Source organism: Hyla sarda, chromosome 1 (assembly GCF_029499605.1).
Source record: "Hyla sarda isolate aHylSar1 chromosome 1, aHylSar1.hap1, whole genome shotgun sequence".
Lineage (NCBI taxonomy): Eukaryota > Metazoa > Chordata > Amphibia > Anura > Hylidae > Hyla > Hyla sarda.
The window spans coordinates 365,836,446-365,856,639 of NC_079189.1; the positions used below are offsets into that span (position 1 = coordinate 365,836,446).

Below are 20,194 nucleotides of genomic sequence, written 5' to 3' on the forward strand. Positions count from 1 at the left end.
TTAAATTATTTTACCAGACTGTAAGTTTCACTTATCCAGAATATTAGCTTTTATTGTATCCTCAATTTTCATATTGAGTGAATATCCTTAAAGGGGTACTCCACCCATAGACATCTTATCCCCTATCCAAAGGATAGGGGACAAGATGTCTGATCGCGGGGATCCCGCCACTGGGGACCCCCGCATTATAGCATGCAGCACCCACCTGTATCTGCTTCCGGCAGCGCTGGAGGTTCTGGCTCCTGACCACGGGAACGGAAGATCATGACGTCACATTTCCCCCACAGTGTGACATCATGCCCTGCCCCCTCAATGCAAGTCTATGGGAGGGGGGCGTGACTGCCGGAAGCAGATACAGGTGGGTGCTGCATGCTATATTGCTGGGGTCCCCAGTGGTGGGAGCCCCGCGATCAGACATCTTATCCCCTATCCTTTGGATAGGGGATAAGATGTCTAGGGGTGGAGTACCCCTTTAAAGTGTAATGATTCCATACTCTTTGTCAGGAATTCTATTAGTCTGCTTTTTCTTTCATAAGTATCTATGCCCTTTTTCAACACAAATAGCATAGTGGCTGGCAATATTGGTATGGAAACTAAAAAATGAGGTCATATGCAAATGTCATATGCAAATATTTTTCTTTATGTGTATTGTAGTAAGTTAGTAAGTTAGTAAGAATTAATTGAACTGTCAGACACAGCTACCCTATTTGTTGATGATTTCCATTTAGCAATAGTTTTTTTATACTATATTGCTTAGGGACGAACTATTTCTTAAAACAGCCTATGGTATGGCAGGATCTTAACACACAGTGGGGAAAAAAAATAAAGGCCTTAAAAATAAAACTTTCCGGTTTTACCCAAGATAACCAATCACAGCTCAACTTTCATTTTACCGGACCTTGATAAGAAATTAAAACTGCTGTGTGATTGGTTTCCATGGGCAAAATCAGTTTTTATTTATTCCCCCCAGTATGAAAATATCCACTGCAGATAATTTAAAATATAACACAAAGTATAAGAAATATGTACCATGGCCTTGTTGGAGTGCCCCCCTCCCTGGAACTCAATTGTCCCGAAGGCATCAGTGGGGCTGAGCTGAGTGTGTTTTCCGATCGACCACTTTTCTGACTGAACATCATTACGATTCAGCCTTCCTTCATTCTTCTCATTTTGGATGATGGATATGCTTGGAGTTAACCCAACGTGCTGGCCTATGAGACGCCCACAACAACACCTACAGAGTAAAGGGAACAATACGGTAATTGTTTTAGCATTGCAACACATTATACTGCAGAACCAGGCGACACAATCTTCCAGGACAGCGTTTGTGCTGCGTTAAGCTTTTTACAGTAAGCTAAACCTGAACACTGGCCAAGCTATTACATTTCATATTCATCTGTGTTTGCTGGGATTAAACTCCACGTAACCTTTAAACTCTGTCGTAATGTTTGTACTTTTTATTGCACAAGCCCAATGAAGGGGAAACAGTCATGAGACTCCAAATAAAAGAATTGACCTTCTACTGAAGGTATTCAGATTTTTTGACTTGGGAGCCACAGTCTACGGACAAATTTGAAAGCCTGCTTTGTTCTCACTTGTTAGAAATGCAAATATAATAAGTATAGTGTATAAAAATACAAAGATTTGTTTAACCATCAAATGCACCCAAAAAGGTTATGCATTACCAGAGAATAGAAACGAGGCAGCTACCTAGGGTTTCATTAACCTCTTAATGACTACTGATAAACCTTTTAACATAGATCAGTAAGGGTAAGAAGGGTCCTTATTCTATTTCTTTGGCAGGGCTAGAATTTAGTACAAGTCTCACATGCCGGGGATCATTGGAGCCCTGATGTCACAGGACAGTCTTCTCCCACTCTTACTACCAGGAGAGGAGAAACATCTGATCCTAGTATTTTAACCCCTTACATGCAATGGTCAAATCATGACTTTGGCACGTGAGAGCTTGATTGGGTATTTCAGGGCACAGGAACCCTGACAACATGCAGGATGCCCATAAGTTTCCATGGTAATAATGCTGTAGTTGTTTAGGTATAATAAGCACTTCTCTTTATTCAGCGTATTTGATATATACAAGAAGTGAGGTGTGGAGTTTGCGGTAGTGTGGTTATCCACATTGAGAATTGCATAAATGTGGAGAGGATTGAGGGAATAAGAAATATTTATCAAAAATAAATATCATAAATAAATAATTGGTTAGGAATGGGAAAATTAGGCAAATGATCATCTGTCTATAATCTATGATGCTGAATTTCATAGACCAAGGGTATAAAGTTACAATCTAATACCCTGCATTGAGCATTAACAGAGCTTGTCGAGCAGACAGATCATTTAATCTAGAATTCTCAAAAAGACTACATTTATATCATGCAATTCTCTGATTCGTCATTTACTTAAAGGGAACTTATCACCAGTTTTATGTGCCTGAGCGTATCAGAGTAATTCAGTGTCCTGGACTGATGATGCCTGCACCAGTTGAAAAAAACTGGTGACAGGTTTCCTTTACTAGGGGTGGAAATTACAGGGTGCATACACACCCAGCCTCTCTTTTTACAAACATATTATTCATCTTAATGGGTCTTCCTAACAACGGATACCATTTTGCATGTTGATGCCAAGCTATTTACAAACCTGTATCCTATTTATTAACTAAGACATAACGCCATGACTGGAGTAAAAAGCCCCATAAATTCCTGTCTTAAAAAAAAAAAAGACATAATTTAATGAATGACCATTGGTGTACTTAAATAAACAACAGTTTTTGGTGTGCGTGACTGCACTGCCCATATTTGTCTAGATCAACCCTTACCTATGGGGGTCTTTGGTGCTGGGTATGATGTGGACACACTCTCTCTTGTGAAAGGCTCGTTCGATCCATGATTTCTGGGCCTAAGAAAATGAACAATGAACAGAGAAGGTTAGAAAATATAAACTAACGTTCTGAAACAAGAAAACAAATATAGTAATCATCTTGAATGCACAGGTATTGATCAATGGCAGAAAGCAGCTTACCATACATTGACTTTCTTTAAAAAACAAAACAAAAACGCTCGCCATCTGTCTCCAGGTCAGGTGTGGTTCTGCAGCTCAGCTCCATTGCAATGAATGGAGCCAAGTAGTAATACCCCGCATAATCTGGGGATAGAGCTGTTTTTGAAAGAAATTAGCTCTGTTTTTCTATTCCTGGATAACCCCTTTAACTCCCTGAGACAAATTGGTTGCTATGGATGTATTCCTTACAAGCCCACTGCTTGCTATGGTTGACAGGAGAAGTGTAAGTACCATGTCCACTGAAAGAGCTGAGCCTCACTGGAGCCAGACTCCGGACTCCTAAACTCTGGACTGCTGTGCTACCACTGAGTTGATTTTTTCTAAATGCTGAAATAGTCTTGAGAGTCATAATATGCTGGGATATACAATATAGATATATGGCAGAACATAGTAAAAAAATAATAGTAATAATGAAAATAATAATTATAAGTGGCCTACTGGGACTAAAAATTTATTTTGTAAAATTAACATTTCAAAAAAATAGTCATGGCAAAAAAAAAAAAAAATTCCAGTATTTTTTAATTTCTAAAATAAATACATTTTTTTAAGGCTGATGTTTCAAAATTGGCATATAAAATACAGTTACTTTGACATAAAAACTATGGCTGTTGATATGTAGGAGAGCACAAAATAACTCTGCGACATGCTGCTGCCTTTCTCTGTCCCTTAGGACATGTTAGCGTTCGGATTTTTAGTTATTCTTTGGTGAAAGTGACAGGAAAATACATTAATTTTTACAAAAGAATAGGATAAAGCAATAAAGGAGGTAAAATGTCATATGTGAACAGCCTTAGTGTCACTGGCAGCATTATTTGGATTATTCTAGAATAACCTACTGGATCATTCAATAAATAACCTTTTAAAAAGAAAATTTTTAGACATAACATAACATGAATATATCCATCCAAATGACTTTATACTATGAAATGCTATTCTGCGTTGTTGAAGAAATATTATAAAGAAGTACAACGTGTTGATAACAATGTGACTAGATAAATTCTGTGAGAACATTTGCATAAATAAGTCAAGAACAGGTCAAGTACTCTTGAGGCATTAGCTTGATACAGGAATACACTAGCTTTTGGCTTTCTATGAGAACAGAAGGAAGCTAACAATAATCATTTACAAGTGTTATTTCCTGCTACTGTGGTTTTGTTTTGCCCTAAGCATTGTAGACCTGAAGGAACGAAAAGATTAAATTCTTCCCATGAGAGAATTATCTCCAGTTCATTTGTTGTTATCCAAGTCTGCTTCAAGGCATGACTTCTGCAAATCGGAATTTTCTGAGTGAAAAAATGCTTGACTAGTGTCATGCTGCAGTGGGAGTTATAGTTCAGTGGAAACCATAATTAATACTTTATAGTAATACTAGTAAAATACTCTCTCCATGTAATTCATTATTTATCAACAATGTGTACTTATTAATATTGAATCCTATAAACAGTAGAAGAAGGAAAATAACGCAGCACTCACCACATACTCTTTATTCACCGTCTTCTTTATTCGGTTCTTTAAAATGCGCAGACAGGTACAGCAGGAGAGCGGAGACCTAGTGTGCGGGGGGATGTGGGCAGCGACAGACCGTTGCGTGCTCTCGGCACTTCGTCAGGCCATCGAAGATGGCCTGACGAAGTGCCGAGAGCACACAACGGTCTGTCTCCACCCACATCCTCCCGCACACTAGGTCTCCGAATAAAGAAGATGGTGAATAAAGAGTATGTGGTGAGCGCTGGGTTATTTTCCTTCTTCTACTGTTTATCGGATTCATTGAAAGACTGTAAAGAATGCATTGCACCGCCGAGGCTCATGCATAAGGACAGGTACCAAACACCACTCATACAGCTATACCTTTCCCTAGCCTGACACTGGTGCCAGTGTATCTTCACTAGTATATTTACTAATGTTGTTTTCTTATGAATAGAACATAAGAAAGAACCTGACCACATAGTAGATTGACCCAATATCATAGAGTGTCTCATATTTCACAACAAAGTCAAAAGCATAGATTAAAGTACTGATGTAGGAAAAGTGCTCCTACTAAAAATCCAACTACAAAGGAAATTAAAATTCCTAAACTTCCTTTTAAAAAGAATGTGGGGAAAAGTCTGGAGACCTGAACAATACAGAAAAAATTGTTACTTTCCAAACAAGTTATCAAATTTTTTAACACTGAAAAGGTCAAAACCAAGCAATAGATATAGATAGCTCTGTCTTACAGCCTTACCACTCCATGTAAGGCTAGAGTCACATATATGCAGCATCCAGCTCCAACAAAACTGGGTGAAAATTGCCACAACTGATGCCAGAAGTGCCTCAGTTGGCATCAGTTGTGCGTCATCCGGCATTCATTGTTTGTGATTGCCAGACGGGGGAACGCAGCAAGATACATTTCCCTGTCAGTGCCGGTCCAGGCATCCAAACTGAAACGCTGGATGATTGTAAACTGTCCCATTCAAATGAATGGGATCAGTTCATGCTTCACTTTCCCTCCGGTGCATTTTCTGCAGTGCCAGGGGGAAAAAAAACTGACGACGCATATATATGTAAAGGAGGCCTAAAATAATAGGTATTGCTAGGCTAAGCCATCCTAGGATATCAGTGTGTTGTATCATTTCATGCAATTGGAAAGCTAAGCCACTACTGTTTATGGACATAATTCTTATGCCAATCCCAAACCTGTGCTATATTTGCTTGTAATAGTTGCTTGTGTACTTAGGTATAAAGAAGGATTTTCTGGCATTCGCACAAAGCTTGGACTTTTCAGGATTGCCATTATTTGTCAGAGATGGATGGTGTCAATATATAAAAGTGATGCAAGCTTGAGCTTACAATGGTTTGGACACTATGCCTTGATATATAACAAAGTACTCTATGTATACCTGTATCCATAGTGATTTGTAAATATCCATTATCATTTCATGTTGGGAGTTTCAAATAATTGTTATTTTTTTAAGCAAGTGAACATGACTATGCATACAAAACTATTTTTTACAGTTCTTCAGCAGTTCTTCAGTTCTTCAGATTTAAGATTCAGTATCACAAATACGTAAAATATCATTATCAATAAGTAGCTGACAGTTGAAGGAACTTCCTTTAACATTAAGCTTTTATTCGGTGGTAGTTACCTTCAATTGTCAGCGTCACAGTGAATTATGTCTTGTTATATGGAAGGTTACATTAGCTGATTTTCAGAACATAATATGTGAAATATATTTCATGGCCTTATTATATCACTATGGCTTATTATATTATCTGCGGCTTATTATTATATCACTATCATAGGATTAAACGCACACAGGGTCTTTCTTTCTCACTTCTAGCATTTCTCCTATATCATATTCAAAAGGAAGGAGGCAGGATAGGTTCTCCAGGAATGGCCCTGAATAGAACATTCCTTGTCACTGAAATTATGGGTTCTCTTGGTACTATACTATGGAATGGACACACAAATGCATTCACAATAATTATTATTTTATTTTTCTTATTATTATTATGGTGGGAATAAAAGAATAGGTTCTGACCTTTAGAGAGTGATTGGACATCCAAAAACAGGTAAGGGGCCGTATCTGACCTTTTCCTGTTGATACTGCTGTATAGAAATACTCATATATATGCCTAATACCATTTTTATAGAGAAAACCTTGTTTACACAAAGACTGAAAATGAAAATTGGACTGTTTTTAAAGTTTTATTTACATGATCAGTTGATAGTATTTTACAGTTATTCCTGGAAATACAACTTTACTTACCTTAATAGCTACTTAATGGCTACTTCGTATTGTTGCAGGGTTGCCCATGTCATAGCTCATTGTCTACCCTACTATATTTGCATCTCTCACACCTCACAACATGCATCTCTCACACCTATTGTATGGATTTCCAACTACTTTTATATAAATAGTTATGGTATAGTATAGTGTGCTATCCATAACTGATAGTGGATACATTACAGATATATTTGTAGTTATTAATGTGTCCTGTGAATTGTGCCTTTATCTATGTAATGTAAATATATACAAACAGTGGTCTATATGTAAATGAGATTGGCGGAAAGTACATTTTTCGTGATGAAATTGTCTACATGAAACTATTCTTATGGGAGATATTTAAAATGGACTTATTTTGAAATGCAATACTACAGCGAGAATTTTGTGACATACTGTATTTCTTTCATAGTTTAGTGAAAATGCAATGCATTCACCTTTGCTGAAAACCAGACCCTAGTACAAATCAATGGACCTCTGACCATAAGAATTAAAAGGGTATTCCAGGCCAAAACTTTTTTTTATATATATCAACTGGCTCCGGAAAATTAAACAGATTTGTAAATTACTTCTATTAAAAAATCTTAATCCTTCCAATAGTTATTAGCTTCTGAAGTTGAGTTGTTGTTTTCTGTCTAACTGCTCTCTGATGACTCACGTTTCGGGAGCTGTGCAGTTCCTATGGGGATATTCTCCCAGCATGCACAGCTCCCGGGACGTGACATCATCATTGAGCAGTTGGACAGAAAACTTCAGAAGCTAATAACTATTGGAAGGATTAAGATTTTTTAATAGAAGTAATTTACAAATCTGTTTAACTTTCCGGAGCCAGTTGATATATATATATATATATATATATATATATATATATATATATATATATATATATATAAAAAGGTTTTGCCTGGAATACCCCTTTAACTTCATTTTCTATAGTAAGTAAAAACATTTTATCTTTTAAAACATTATTGCATTCCAAGAGCAGCCAATGGTTTAAAGTTATGGTTAAAATGACCTAACACTTTTCTGTTGTTTTCAGTAAACACAAATTCACTTCTTCAAAATGTGTGCCGCTTGGTGACAGGTCCTTCTCAAAACTGGCTCCGCATAATTTATGTTCAAATGTAAACAAACAAATTGTCTAAATGAACAAAGGCTTTCTAAATACATGACTTATTAGAAGTATTCTCTTGAAACACATTCTTCATTTGTCATAAAGGAAACAAGCATTCCTGTATGAAGGTATTGCTTGTGAGGATATTGGTTACACAACTGACAGTATTTACCGGCATGGGAAAAAAATATGCCTAAAAACATACTTAACATTAGCTTCCAGCTGTGTCATTTACATAAAATTCTTAATTCATTAAATTATTATTGTTGTCATTATAAAGTGATTGGGGCAGCAAAAAAATATGGGAGAGATTTTTATAAGCTGATTTTAATTCTATTTGGCATAAAAAAAGGAGTTAGCTTAGTTTTGTTTTTGTGGGCAGAAAATTAATAATTTATTTGCTCTAGCATATATGTTTTTTTTCCTACACAGTTCGCTGTGGTGTTTTAACCTTATAAAAGGATGTTTGTTAATTTGCATATGTTTTGGTGAGTGTTATTAATTGTGCTTTTAGCATATTTTGGCGCATCTGTACTTGCCACAGTTTCTATATACTCAACCCAAGGTAAAGGGGAGAATTTTTGGAGCATAATTTTTGAAGACGTTTGCACATTTTTATAAATTTTGAGAAAAAAAAATAATGCTAAAACACTGCTTAAAAAAGAAAAAAATTGTGAATCCCCCCCCCTCCAATCTGCCCATTTACCGGCGTATGATGAAGATTGCTTCGATTTTGTATGCTTAAAAACATATGAGCATTTTCAGCATATTATGTGATTGACACAATTTATGGCAAGTCTAAAGAAGTTGGTTGTGATAAAGTAAATAGTCTACAGGTTCCTGGATGGAGAAATGGAGGATACATACATATAACAACCCTGATCACATGATTCTGTTCTGAACAATTTTTTTGCATTTTCCAAAGGACTCTATGTATCTATCTCTATCTGCCTATCTATCTAGCTATACATATTTTCCATTAAATAAAAAATGTAGCTTGTTTACCTGATTTTCAAGCAAGTCCCTCACCGAAGGCAGTCAGTTGGTCCTCTGAAACATGTGTTGTCTTTGGTACTTTGCTGCTGACCATTACTCTAATAGCATATTCATGATTCCTGACCGCCCACTACACAAGCTCCTCATTTCTTGCCCAAATGAAGGTAGACTGGGCACTGAACCTGAGCCCATTAGCTACTTGGAATGTGCTGCTGTGGGATTAGCCTCATTAAAAGTCCAGAGACATTCATGGCACCCCCCAAATACACTGCATGATTTGAACATCTAATCTGACGCCAAAAGGAACACAAATCCCCTGAGAGCTTGGATTTAACTTGCACAAGCCCTGACAGGTTTTTTGCCCCCCTTTTTTCCCCTGTCGTACAGAATGTGAAAGTGTGATAAGGTGTACTGCCCTCTGAAAGCTTAGCTCTTATAGCAAATTCTTCAAAAGACACAGTGTGCTAAAGCACGGAGGAATCTGCACGCAGGAGAGATATTGTTAATCTGGGAAGAATAAATCCAGTGTGTTTACAGGCAAACACTTGGGAAACTTTATGCCATAGCAAAGCACTGCAAACATCAATATTGATGGGGTTCAATATATAGTATGAGGCTAAGGTGAACAACTTCAAGTAGTAAACATTAAGGAGAAAACAATTCATACTTACCCTGTTTGCTGCAGTTCTGATGCTATGTTCATTATTTTTGCTACATTGATTTTCACAGCATTAAATCTGCAGCAAACACAGTCCTGGGGGATGTATCCTTTCTATAAAACATCTTCATGTACTGGTAGCTTTTGAAGTAAAAACTGAGCCTTTAATATATCTCACAGGGTACCAATTAAGGAGCCTCCAAGTACCAAGTGGACATGGACCTAGAGGGAAATTTTGTATTATCTATATTTCATCATACCCCCCTCCATTATGTTATATGCTGGAAATACAACTCTCTAATAACGCATTTACCCATAAGCAAATTCCCTTTTATCTAGGTAAAGGTAAGGCATTATTTCATGTATGTAGAAAATACTGGTGCTAGATTACTTATGCACCCGAACAGAGGTGGAAGAATACCTATTTTGGTGTATTTGGTCCATTGGACTAGTGGTTCCCCTATATACCATTCATAATTAAACAATGACATCCGGAGAGCGACTTTTTAATAGCACTGGGTGGTCAAGTCACCACCGGCTGGGGGCTATCACCCACACAAAGCGTGCTGCTTAAGAGGAGGACTTAGAACTGCTGTAAGAACGTTGGATTCCATTTCTTGGTCTGATGACACATGTATAGTAAGTATTTTTTTTCTACAACTGGTGACACTATTCACATTGCTTTTTACACAGACCAGTGGCCTTCCACATTTACGGTTTTTAAGCTTAATTGCTTTAACCTATACATACCACACAATATATACTCTCACTCTCCCCCACCTTGCAATTTTGATATTATATAATGTGGTTTTTTTAGGTCCAACATTCTGTGCAGATATATTTATAGAGGATCTGTTATTCTGTATGGACCTCCAAATTTTCTGCCTAGACATAGGGTTAAATTTTACAATTCCTGCCATAACGACGAAGTGCTAAGGAGATAATTTATTTTTGAGTTGAGGGTATATATTTTATATCGTTGGTTCATAAGTTCCCCTTAGTGGTGGGTAAATAAGGCCCTGGTGCTGGGGCTCAATACGTCAGACTACCGCACAGCCAATCATCCAAGGCAGGACATTGCTGTGGCCAGCCATAGCTGAGCAGTAGCATGACGTGTTAACTTCATGGAACCCAGAAGAGGAGAGCACAGGAGGTGAGTGGATGTGTTTTTTTTTATACTTTTATACCTGACAGAATTGTAAAAATTTTTTTTTAAACTATCCCAGAGTACCCCTTTAAAGGTGTACTCCGGCGCTTAGACAAAGGATAGGGGATAAGATGCCTGATCGCGGGGGTCCCGCCTCTGGGGACCCCCGTGATCTTGCACGCTGCACCCCGTTAAAATCAGTCCCCGGAGCAGTCCCCGGAGCCTAAATGCAAGCCTATGGGAGGGGGCGTGACATCAAACTGGGCGGAGCCTTGACGACACAACGCTCCGGCCCCGTGATCGACAGTAATCAGACCCGAAGCAGACATGCTCCGGGGACTGATTCTAACACGGTGCGGCGTGCAAGATCACAGGGGTCCACAGAGGCGGGACCCCCGCGATCAGGCATCTTATCCCCTAGGGGATAAGATGTCTAAGTACCGGAGTACCCCTTTAATAACAAATATTGTTTTACCCTAAAAAAATGTTCCAAAGTAATAGCCACTGGGGGTCTTCCTTTTGGCCAAAATGACATTCCACTTCCATTATTCCATCTCTAGTAACTGCTAAACGAGATGTAATACAGGAAGTTGGGACAGTCTTCTCCATCTGCTGTGCATGCTCCTGCTCTGCTCTCCCTGATAGACACAGCGAGTGAGCTCAGTGCACGGCTGTTATTTTACAACTTCTGCCTACCACACCCAGTCAAAACCCTATACTCTGCATTACTGCATTATTTATCATCTATCTAGCCGCTCCCCCCCCACAAACAAAAAAATATATTTATCAGTGGAATATGATTCTTAATTTGCACTATAGCATTGTGTATTTTCATGGATCCATGCACACTATTTAATGTACATGGTTCCATACACACGGACGATAACCGAGAGCAGGGGTTCAGAATACATATTGCTCATGATTGGTCAGCACAAATGTACATTGTCCAATATCAAGTAGCAAGTAAGGAAATGAAAGTTCCCTTCAGTAAAGTGCCATGCAGGGCAATGTGAGACCAGAGTGCTAATCTAAGCATTGTGGCTTAGCTAATCTTCACTAAAATGTTTCTAATGTCAGGTAACTGAGTTAAAGCTTTACCCAAATAAAACCATGTGAGTCACTAGTTCCAGTTTTGAACCAGTGGAAATGAGTGTTAAGCACTTATTTTCTTCACTTCTACTATGCCGAAAACTAACTTACAATTGATTTGGATAGTAAAAGTAAACAGAAGTAAAACCTTGTCATTCTATGAATTTCTGAGTATGCTCCTCAAAGTGTTGTAGAAATTGCACAGAGAACCATTTATATATATATATATATATATATATAATTTATTTTTTTCTCACATAACTGCCATAACTGTGCCACTTGGGATCCTCTGACATCTCCATTTACTGTGTTCAGATGAAGTGATGTCTCTTTGGGCACTTGGTTTTATCTTCAATTCAGCTAGTCTGAAATGTTTTACAGAGGGTACCACAGGAATTGGGCACACCTACCCAGAGACAATCAATACTGTATTGTCTAAACTGGCATACAAATAACAAGAAGCAGAAACAAAATCATAACTGCTTAAAGACACAGCCAATTTCCATTTATTTTGTTCTTGTTTTTATTCTTTGCCTTCTCATCGTCCTAACTTTTTTATTTTTCAGTCAACAAAGCCACATGAGGCTTGTTTTTGCAGGACAAGTTGTACATATTTTTTTCAAATAATTTTATTATTTTTAGGGAGAAGGCAATATAAGCATAGACAATAATGAATAACTTCATATGTTACATCAGAAGCTTCCACCCTAAAAAATGGCATTATCCATAATATGCTGACAAATACAAAAACTGAATCTCAATTAAACAGGATTACAAAACCCAAACTGAATAACATTGTGCTTTAGGCTGCATTCACATCTCGGTTTTACACTATGGGTGCCGGATCCTGCTGGGGGAGGGGCAAACTGGACTCTCCCGTACCCCAGCTGAGCGCTGAAGTCATCTAACGGTGACTCCGGTCGGCTCATTTTTTACCCATATCCAGTTTTGTGACCGGACCTAGAACCGAAGTATACTACAGTTTTAGGTCCGGTCACAAAACTGGATACAGGTCAAAAATGAGCCGACCGGAGTCACCGTTTGACTCCGGTCGGCTCATTAAAGTGAATGGAGTTCAGTGCTGGTCCGGCTGGGGTACGGGAGAGCCCAGTTTGCCCCTCCCCCAGCCTGATCCGGCACCCGTAGTGTAAAACCGAGATGTGAATGCAGCCTTAGAGAGAGTGTGTTGATAAGATCACATGGTGTCCTAAAGGATCAGCTGTAAGTCAGTCTGTAACACAATGCTGCAGACACTGCGTAGCACAACATTAGACATGCATCATGAAAAAAAGTTGAATAATTTGTCTAGATGACTAAAGCATAAGGCCAGTGGGGTACTCCATGTAAAATTTGAACAGATGTCTCAGATATTGAGCAACTGGAAAGGGAGGTCACAAAAAAATAGGAGAAATCTATTTTGTTACTCGCCCCCAAAAAGAAACCAAAAAAGAGGTTTCTGTAATGCTCAAAGAGCCAAACAAAAATACAGCAAACACACACAGTGATTGAGCACCAGGCTCATAGTAGATGTCACGACTGATAAAGCAAATAACACAGTACGTGCTGATAGCGTAAAACCAAAATACCCTATCCCCCATGGCTCAGGTAGTGGCTCAGGGTGGGACAACAGGGTGGGAGGGGGTCAGTACCTCACACTCCCTAAGTCTAAACCTACTCTAGGACCTAAGCCTAGGCGGAATGGACACCCTGAAAAGGATGGTCCCGCACAGGAACCTAGCCTGCACTTCTACTCTTCCCCTGCAATATGCTAACTACTTCCCTAATATATATGTCTCATATATTATGATGGTGAAATAAGATTAGAAAATTAGACTTACCTGGATGATTAAGTTGCATGGTTCATGTCAGCCTTACCTGCATGTCAGATGCATATGTATCAGTAGGCTGCATTGTGAAATCATATTGGTCACTTGTATATACCTCTATCTAACTTATGTGACACATATGTGCATGAGTATTTGATATACCTATGAATCGCAATGAGCATGCCATATAGAGAATACTAATTATGCAATGTGATTGTCATACATGGTAGTTTATGATGCTATGGTTGAGGTTGGGCATAGCTATGGGCGCTGATTGGCTGAACAGGTAATGTCTTGCACCAACCACGATCCTGGAAGTGCACCATATTGGGGAGCGGGATTCTGTTACAAGGGCAGTGTAAGTATATATTGTTTCCCACTTGCCTGAGCGCAAACTTAAAAAAACTAAATTCTAGCTGGAAAACCCCTTTAACATGTAAATCTAGCAATAGACTCCTTAAAGGGGTATTCCACTCTCCAGCATACGGAAGTTAATGTTCCAAACACTGTTTTCGCGCTGCAGGAGTCGACCCCGCCTCTCGTGACATCATGGCCATGCCCCCTCAATGTAAGTCTATGGGAGGGGGTGTGATGGCCGTCATGCCTCCTCCCATTTACTTACATTAAGTGGGCATGACCATGATGCCACAAGGGGCGTGGCCGACTCCCACAGTGTGAAAACAATGTTCGGAACATTTACTTCTGAACGCTGGACAGTGGAGTACCCCTTTAAACTCCTTTCTGTATCATTAGCTGTCTTTTCTATCCAAATACAAAGCACATGTCTGAATTTACTTTTGACTACTTTATTTAAATGAGATGTAGTAAGTTTGTGATTATATCACATGAAATTTTAATGCAATTTATTCACCAGCTTTCAAAGCTAAAATCTTCTTCTTCTAAATCTAGCCTGTAATTTTATTGTATGAATATATTTAAATTCCATATTTTTGCTTGCTTATGTAACATTTGTAAAACTAGTAGTGGTTTAAGTATTAGAATTCGGAATATTACTGACCTAATGATTTGACTTGCCAGTAATTTGAAATGCTCTTGTGGTCTTTTGCCCACAACTACTTCTGTCTGTAGATACTTTGCCAGTCTTTGCATACAAAATGTGATCAACAAAACTGTAGACCTTGACACATCCATCAACCCAGCCAGGTGCGTAGTTATCGGGGGTGCAAAGGTAGCAGTCGCACCGTGGCCCTGGTGCCTAAGGGGGCCCCAAAGCACATCTGCCCCATAAAAGACTAGTATTTTAATTAGCGCATGGGGCCCTGTTGCAGATTCTACATCGGGGCCCAGAAGCTACAAGTGGCAGCTCTAAACCCAGCAACACAATGTCACATACACCCTTACCATGTGCGCACCAATAATTATACCTCTTTGGAACACTGTCAGTTCTGACATCATGAGTCATCACCTTGTAACAAATATTATCAACAGTGATATCAGCTATGGAAAAAAGGGAGCGTTACTAATAAAGGCAGGTATGTTAGAAAGAGTTCAACTTGACTATGTTAAAAATTGGGGTGCCCTAGTGCAGTGACTTTATTTTCACATGCCAAGGTACAGAAATATTTCAGCTGCCTCTGGAAGACATTTATGTTCGAAAAAGGTTGCTGAAATGTTGCTGTACTTTGTGTGAGATCTTGCGTGGAGCCCCAGATCGAGGAAGATTATCAGTGCTCTTGTATGTTTTCCATTTTCTAATAATTGCTCCCACAGTTGATTTCTTCACACCAAGCTGCTTGCTTATTGCATATTCAGTCTTCCCAGCCTGATGCAGGTCTACAATTTTGTTTCTGGTGTCCTTCGACAGCTCTTTGGTCTTGGTCATAGTGGAGTTTGGAGCGTGACTGTTTGAGGTTGTGGACAGGTGTCTTTTATACTGATAACAAGTTCAAACAGGTGCCATTAATACAGGTAACGAACGGAGGACAGAGGAGACTCTTAAAGAAGAAGTTACAGGTCTGTGAGAGACAGAAATCTTGCTTTTTTGTAGGTGACCAAATACTTATTTTCCACCATAAAAATCAGACAAAAAATCAGACAATGTGATTTTATGGATTTTTTTTCTCATTATGTCTCTCATAGTTGAGGTATACATATGATGAAAATTACAGGTCTCTCTCATCTTTTTAAGTGGGAAAACTTGCAGAACTGGTGACTTTTTCCCCCACTGTACATAGTATACATACAGTATATATATATATATGTATATATATATATATATATATATATATATATATATATAGACTGTACATCCACATACTAAAGAGAACTTTTATATTTCCAATTAGCAGAAAATAGTTCTGCTGCTGTAACATTGTGATCACTCTTGACCTTCCCGCATTCTCAAAATGACCTTGTTACAGAGTTAGAAGGCAACAATCACACAGGCGCTGGGATTGTGCAGTGCGGCACTTGTTAGACAGGATAGCAGGGTATGTTTCTTAAGTCTTCTGGAATCTGATTACTCAGGACATTCCATTACTGTTGCCACAGCAGGGTCTTGTAACAAGGCTCACTGATTATTACTTACACATTGTTTCCATGTGATTTATTGAAGGATTTCATTTAATACAGATTAGGCTTTTATGAAACTTTGGATAATTGAAGCCTCAAAGCTTCATTAGCTGTTGCTCAATGAAATTATTTCATAAAGGCTTTTACCTAGTGGATTTGGGCTTTGCAAATTCAAAATGCTCAACTTTAGTACACAGTATATGACACAACACAACACTTGCATGGTGTGGTCTACAACCTTTCATTCAAATTTAATGCCTCATTTCTGAGATCAGTTACTCAGAAATATTAGTTTACCTTGTTTTTGATGTGAAGCAATGATCATGACTTAAATGGCCACTGTCAGGTCCAAAAACGTATTATATTTTGTTACTGATAAAAATTAAAGACCTTTTGTAATATGACTGTATCATTTTTTTTATATTTAATAAAGAAAACGGCTCGTGAAATTCCCATCAATAGTGGTCCCCGTACCTACTGTGACACTAACCAGTCCTGCAGCAGCATCAGGCTTGTCCATGAGTTATGGACAAGACATGACTCATGGAATAGGCTGCATGAGCAGACACACCAATCACCTCCCACCACCACAAGGAGGGACACATCCCCTTCTCCTGAGAGGATTTCTAACACTGTGAGCTAATGAAAAGAGGGATTTGTATAATAAATATAGGTGATAACATATTAAGCCTTTTTTTATGTGGGATCTGACAGGTACGCTTTAAAGTTACTGAGTCCCAAGACAAAAGCCAAGACAAAGTCTGCTACAGACCATGGCCATTTATATTGCAGGAGTTTCTCATATCGTTGTGTATGGTTTGACCAATTTCCCGATGTCATCTTCCCTTCAGTAGGGTTTGTTTCTGCAAGAGTATTGGTCCATTCCAGGTGTTTGCAGTGCCTGGTTTTGGGTGATTATTTTTTTCAGGGCCCAGCTACTAGCCTAAGGCGCTGGATATATTGATTTTTATTAGTGCACATGCTTGTGTCAAGTTTTGTCTTTCTATGGGGATTAGAGAAATTAAAGTTTATCTGATGTATTGTAGAATACTGTCTATTGATTTTCCTGGTCCTGATGTTTCTGTCAGTCTGTGCTGTCCTTGTTTATGCTTGTTGTTACAATTTGAGCCATTCTGTAAAATTACTGTTCCCTTTCAAACTAATACTACTCTTATTAGCCCAGCACTTCAAATAGTCATTTTGAATTTGTTTTTGCTACTGACATGTAATATCTTTTTTATGGATTTGTATGGTTTTCTTGTGCAGCTGCTGATTTGTCCTACTATTCTTCCCTACCATAAGTCCTTGGGGTATCTGAGTAGAGGAAGCCATTGTTTTGACCCGGGAAAAGTAAATGCAAAAGGTAAACCCATGCACATATTGTGAAAGGGCCCACTCAAGCACTGCTATAGTTATGCCCCTGACATTAACTAATTGTTTCCTATGATCATCTGGAAAGTGTAAACCCCTTTATGTCTTTAATTCATTTGTAGCTGAAAGGCTGTAAATATACGTCTGATCGCAGTTTTATGGCAGATCCCAATCGGCGCTTAGCTCTGGTTAGTAAATTTGGAATTACCAGTTCCCAGTCAAAAAACGCGATAGTTGAAATCAGTAGCACTACAAAAGGCCCTAGCTTTACAGAAGAAATGTTACTGAATAATATTCCTGATGGATTTTCTACTGGGATGGAAACTGAACTACATAGGACAATAAAAGGATGCAATATGGATGAAACACTGGATGATACACCCTTCTTGGACTTTAATGTGTATTTTCCATCTTTAAAATGGATTAAAGTAATTTTAAAATGCATGTGTTTTCAAACACCCATAGGAATGCATTCAGAGATTAACATTAGCCCTGTATTAGGAAACTAAAATGTGGATAAATATTGTTGTTTAATATCTCCTGTGATAGCAGAAATAAGTCACTTTCACGTGGCAGTATTTTTCAGCAGGTCTAGAACATGGAAAAAGAGCAAATATTTCCATTATACATTTTTTCTGTGTAAGTTCCATTCCTGGTTTTGGCTGACAATCACTGGTGCAAAATACTGATCAAGATACTGCCGTGACCATAGACCACTTTCACAGAGCAATATTTTGGCAGAATTTGTAAGCTACATTGAAAATCTTGTACATCTATGCTACTTTACATTAAGACTATGACAAGAAAGTCCTGTGAGGGTTATTTCATGGTTACCAGACATCAATGGTTACCTTAAAATATATATGTAATAAGAAGGTATTTTTGGGTTTATGTGGGGGAAGTAGGAAGCCTATAATTCAATATGGTTATCAACAAGGCCAAATTTAGGTGTATATGAGCCCTAGGGAAACAAAGTTAAACTGTAATCCCTGTCCACCAGACCATAGGCATACCATGTATAGATTGTTTATCCAGGTCTACATGGGTTGCAAGTCTTGCAGGACAAGGTTTTCTAGTGCTAATAGAAACCTTTATCATAACTAGTTTGAACAGACATGGTGAACATTGTTGATATACTGGTGAGTTGACTTGTCATATTGCATATCTCTGCGTTTTTTGCACGCAGTATTTTAATAGTGACCATGTCTGTTTTCTCTATTTGAATGCACATAGTCTATCCTGTTATACACATACTGAGCTTGCACATAAATATATTGAATTATCATATTTTCAGGGTTTTGGTGAATTCTACAAAGAAAACAAAACCACTGTACTATTTCTTGCTACATCCCGGACTGGATCAGGTGATGGTGCATTACATTTCAGAGCCATATATTGTAGAACCTAGGCTACAAAAAGATACAAGAAACTAGCTAATTATTGAAATTTTCTAATATAAACAACTTAAATGAGTAATTTGAAATATAAATCTTGTAATTGTTTATTTTTATCAGTTATCATGAACACTGTCTAGTAAAATAATGAAATTGAATTTTCAATAGTTGGCCACTGGCGATATCTAAAAAGAATGTTTCCATGTAAATTCATTATACTTTAAGTAAAGAAATAAATATTTTCTTCACAGTTATTTACCTGTGATGCCCATGCGAAGCTGCTTAGAATTTAGGGCATATATAAATATTTGGTGATTCGTAGAGCTCCAGTTTATACATTTGAGATATGACCTAAATTTAGAATGGGTACAAACTGCTGAAATGCATTAAACATTTGCCTTGATCCCTTAGCAACAAGTGACCCTCTTTCTGTTTGACAAGAAAAAAAATATTAGGAAATTATACATACTGCTGCATTCTAAACATATAATATTGTCTAAAACTTTTATTAAGCTTACGTATTCTCTTTGTCAAATAAACCTTTGGCTTTCTAAATTGGATCTATATTCACCTCTGTAATTTAAACATTAATGGTACAAGCTTTTCTTTAGTTAAAATTACCGCATGATACATTGACCATACATACCCCCATCATTTCCCAGTAATGCCTAAGCACAGACAAAGGTGAGAGAAAGGTGACAACAGTTCCTCTCACACTATGGTATCCCCAGCTGTTAATAATACATTGATCCAGCTGTACATCATCCACTATAGCTATATCACCGCTATCAGACTTCATAAGATGGGGGCACTCAGCCTCGAAATCCTGCCATCGATGTTAAGTCCCTAGGATGGATTTCTGGCATCTCATTTAGCATTCCCCTATATTGCGTCCTTCTGGAATTATGTCTTGCAAATACTTTCAACCATAGTGAATCCCTTACCCCCCTGGAACCATTGATATGCCTATATTGAGTCTTGGATGAGGAGGTGTGGACCCACCATACCTGCACTTTTTGCAAGAAAGGCGATGGACCCAAGATCTTTGATTCTTAACAAATGGAGGAAGTTGGGGAGCGTGTATAGGGTCCATGGTGCTGTTTCCCCCTGACTCAATGTTCTTATAACAAATAACGCAGTTTACACCTGCCTGTTCCTTGAATATGTCCTAATCTGTGTGCTGTCTAATGGGGTGCCTGGTCTGACTGCAATGTTCCTCATTCGCCCTTTA

The 20,194-nt window shown here is 38.2% G+C and overlaps 1 protein-coding gene across 9 annotated transcripts in view; it reads right to left on the minus strand.

Moving 5' to 3' along the window:
* Positions 1–20,194, minus strand: part of TRPM3 (transient receptor potential cation channel subfamily M member 3) — a 714,607-nt gene that overhangs the window by 282,591 nt on the left and 411,822 nt on the right. For 8 of the 9 annotated variants that reach the window (XM_056523079.1, XM_056523077.1, XM_056523078.1 and 5 more), the window contains exons 2-3: positions 2,831–2,910; positions 1,030–1,234 (exon numbers count right to left, since the gene is read on the minus strand). In XM_056523079.1, coding sequence (XP_056379054.1) covers positions 1,030–1,234; positions 2,831–2,910 — 285 coding nt within the window. Of the gene's footprint in view, positions 1–1,029; positions 1,235–2,830; positions 2,911–3,033; positions 3,370–20,194 lie in introns of those variants that run through there. The other variant, XM_056523081.1, reaches the window with a different exon arrangement.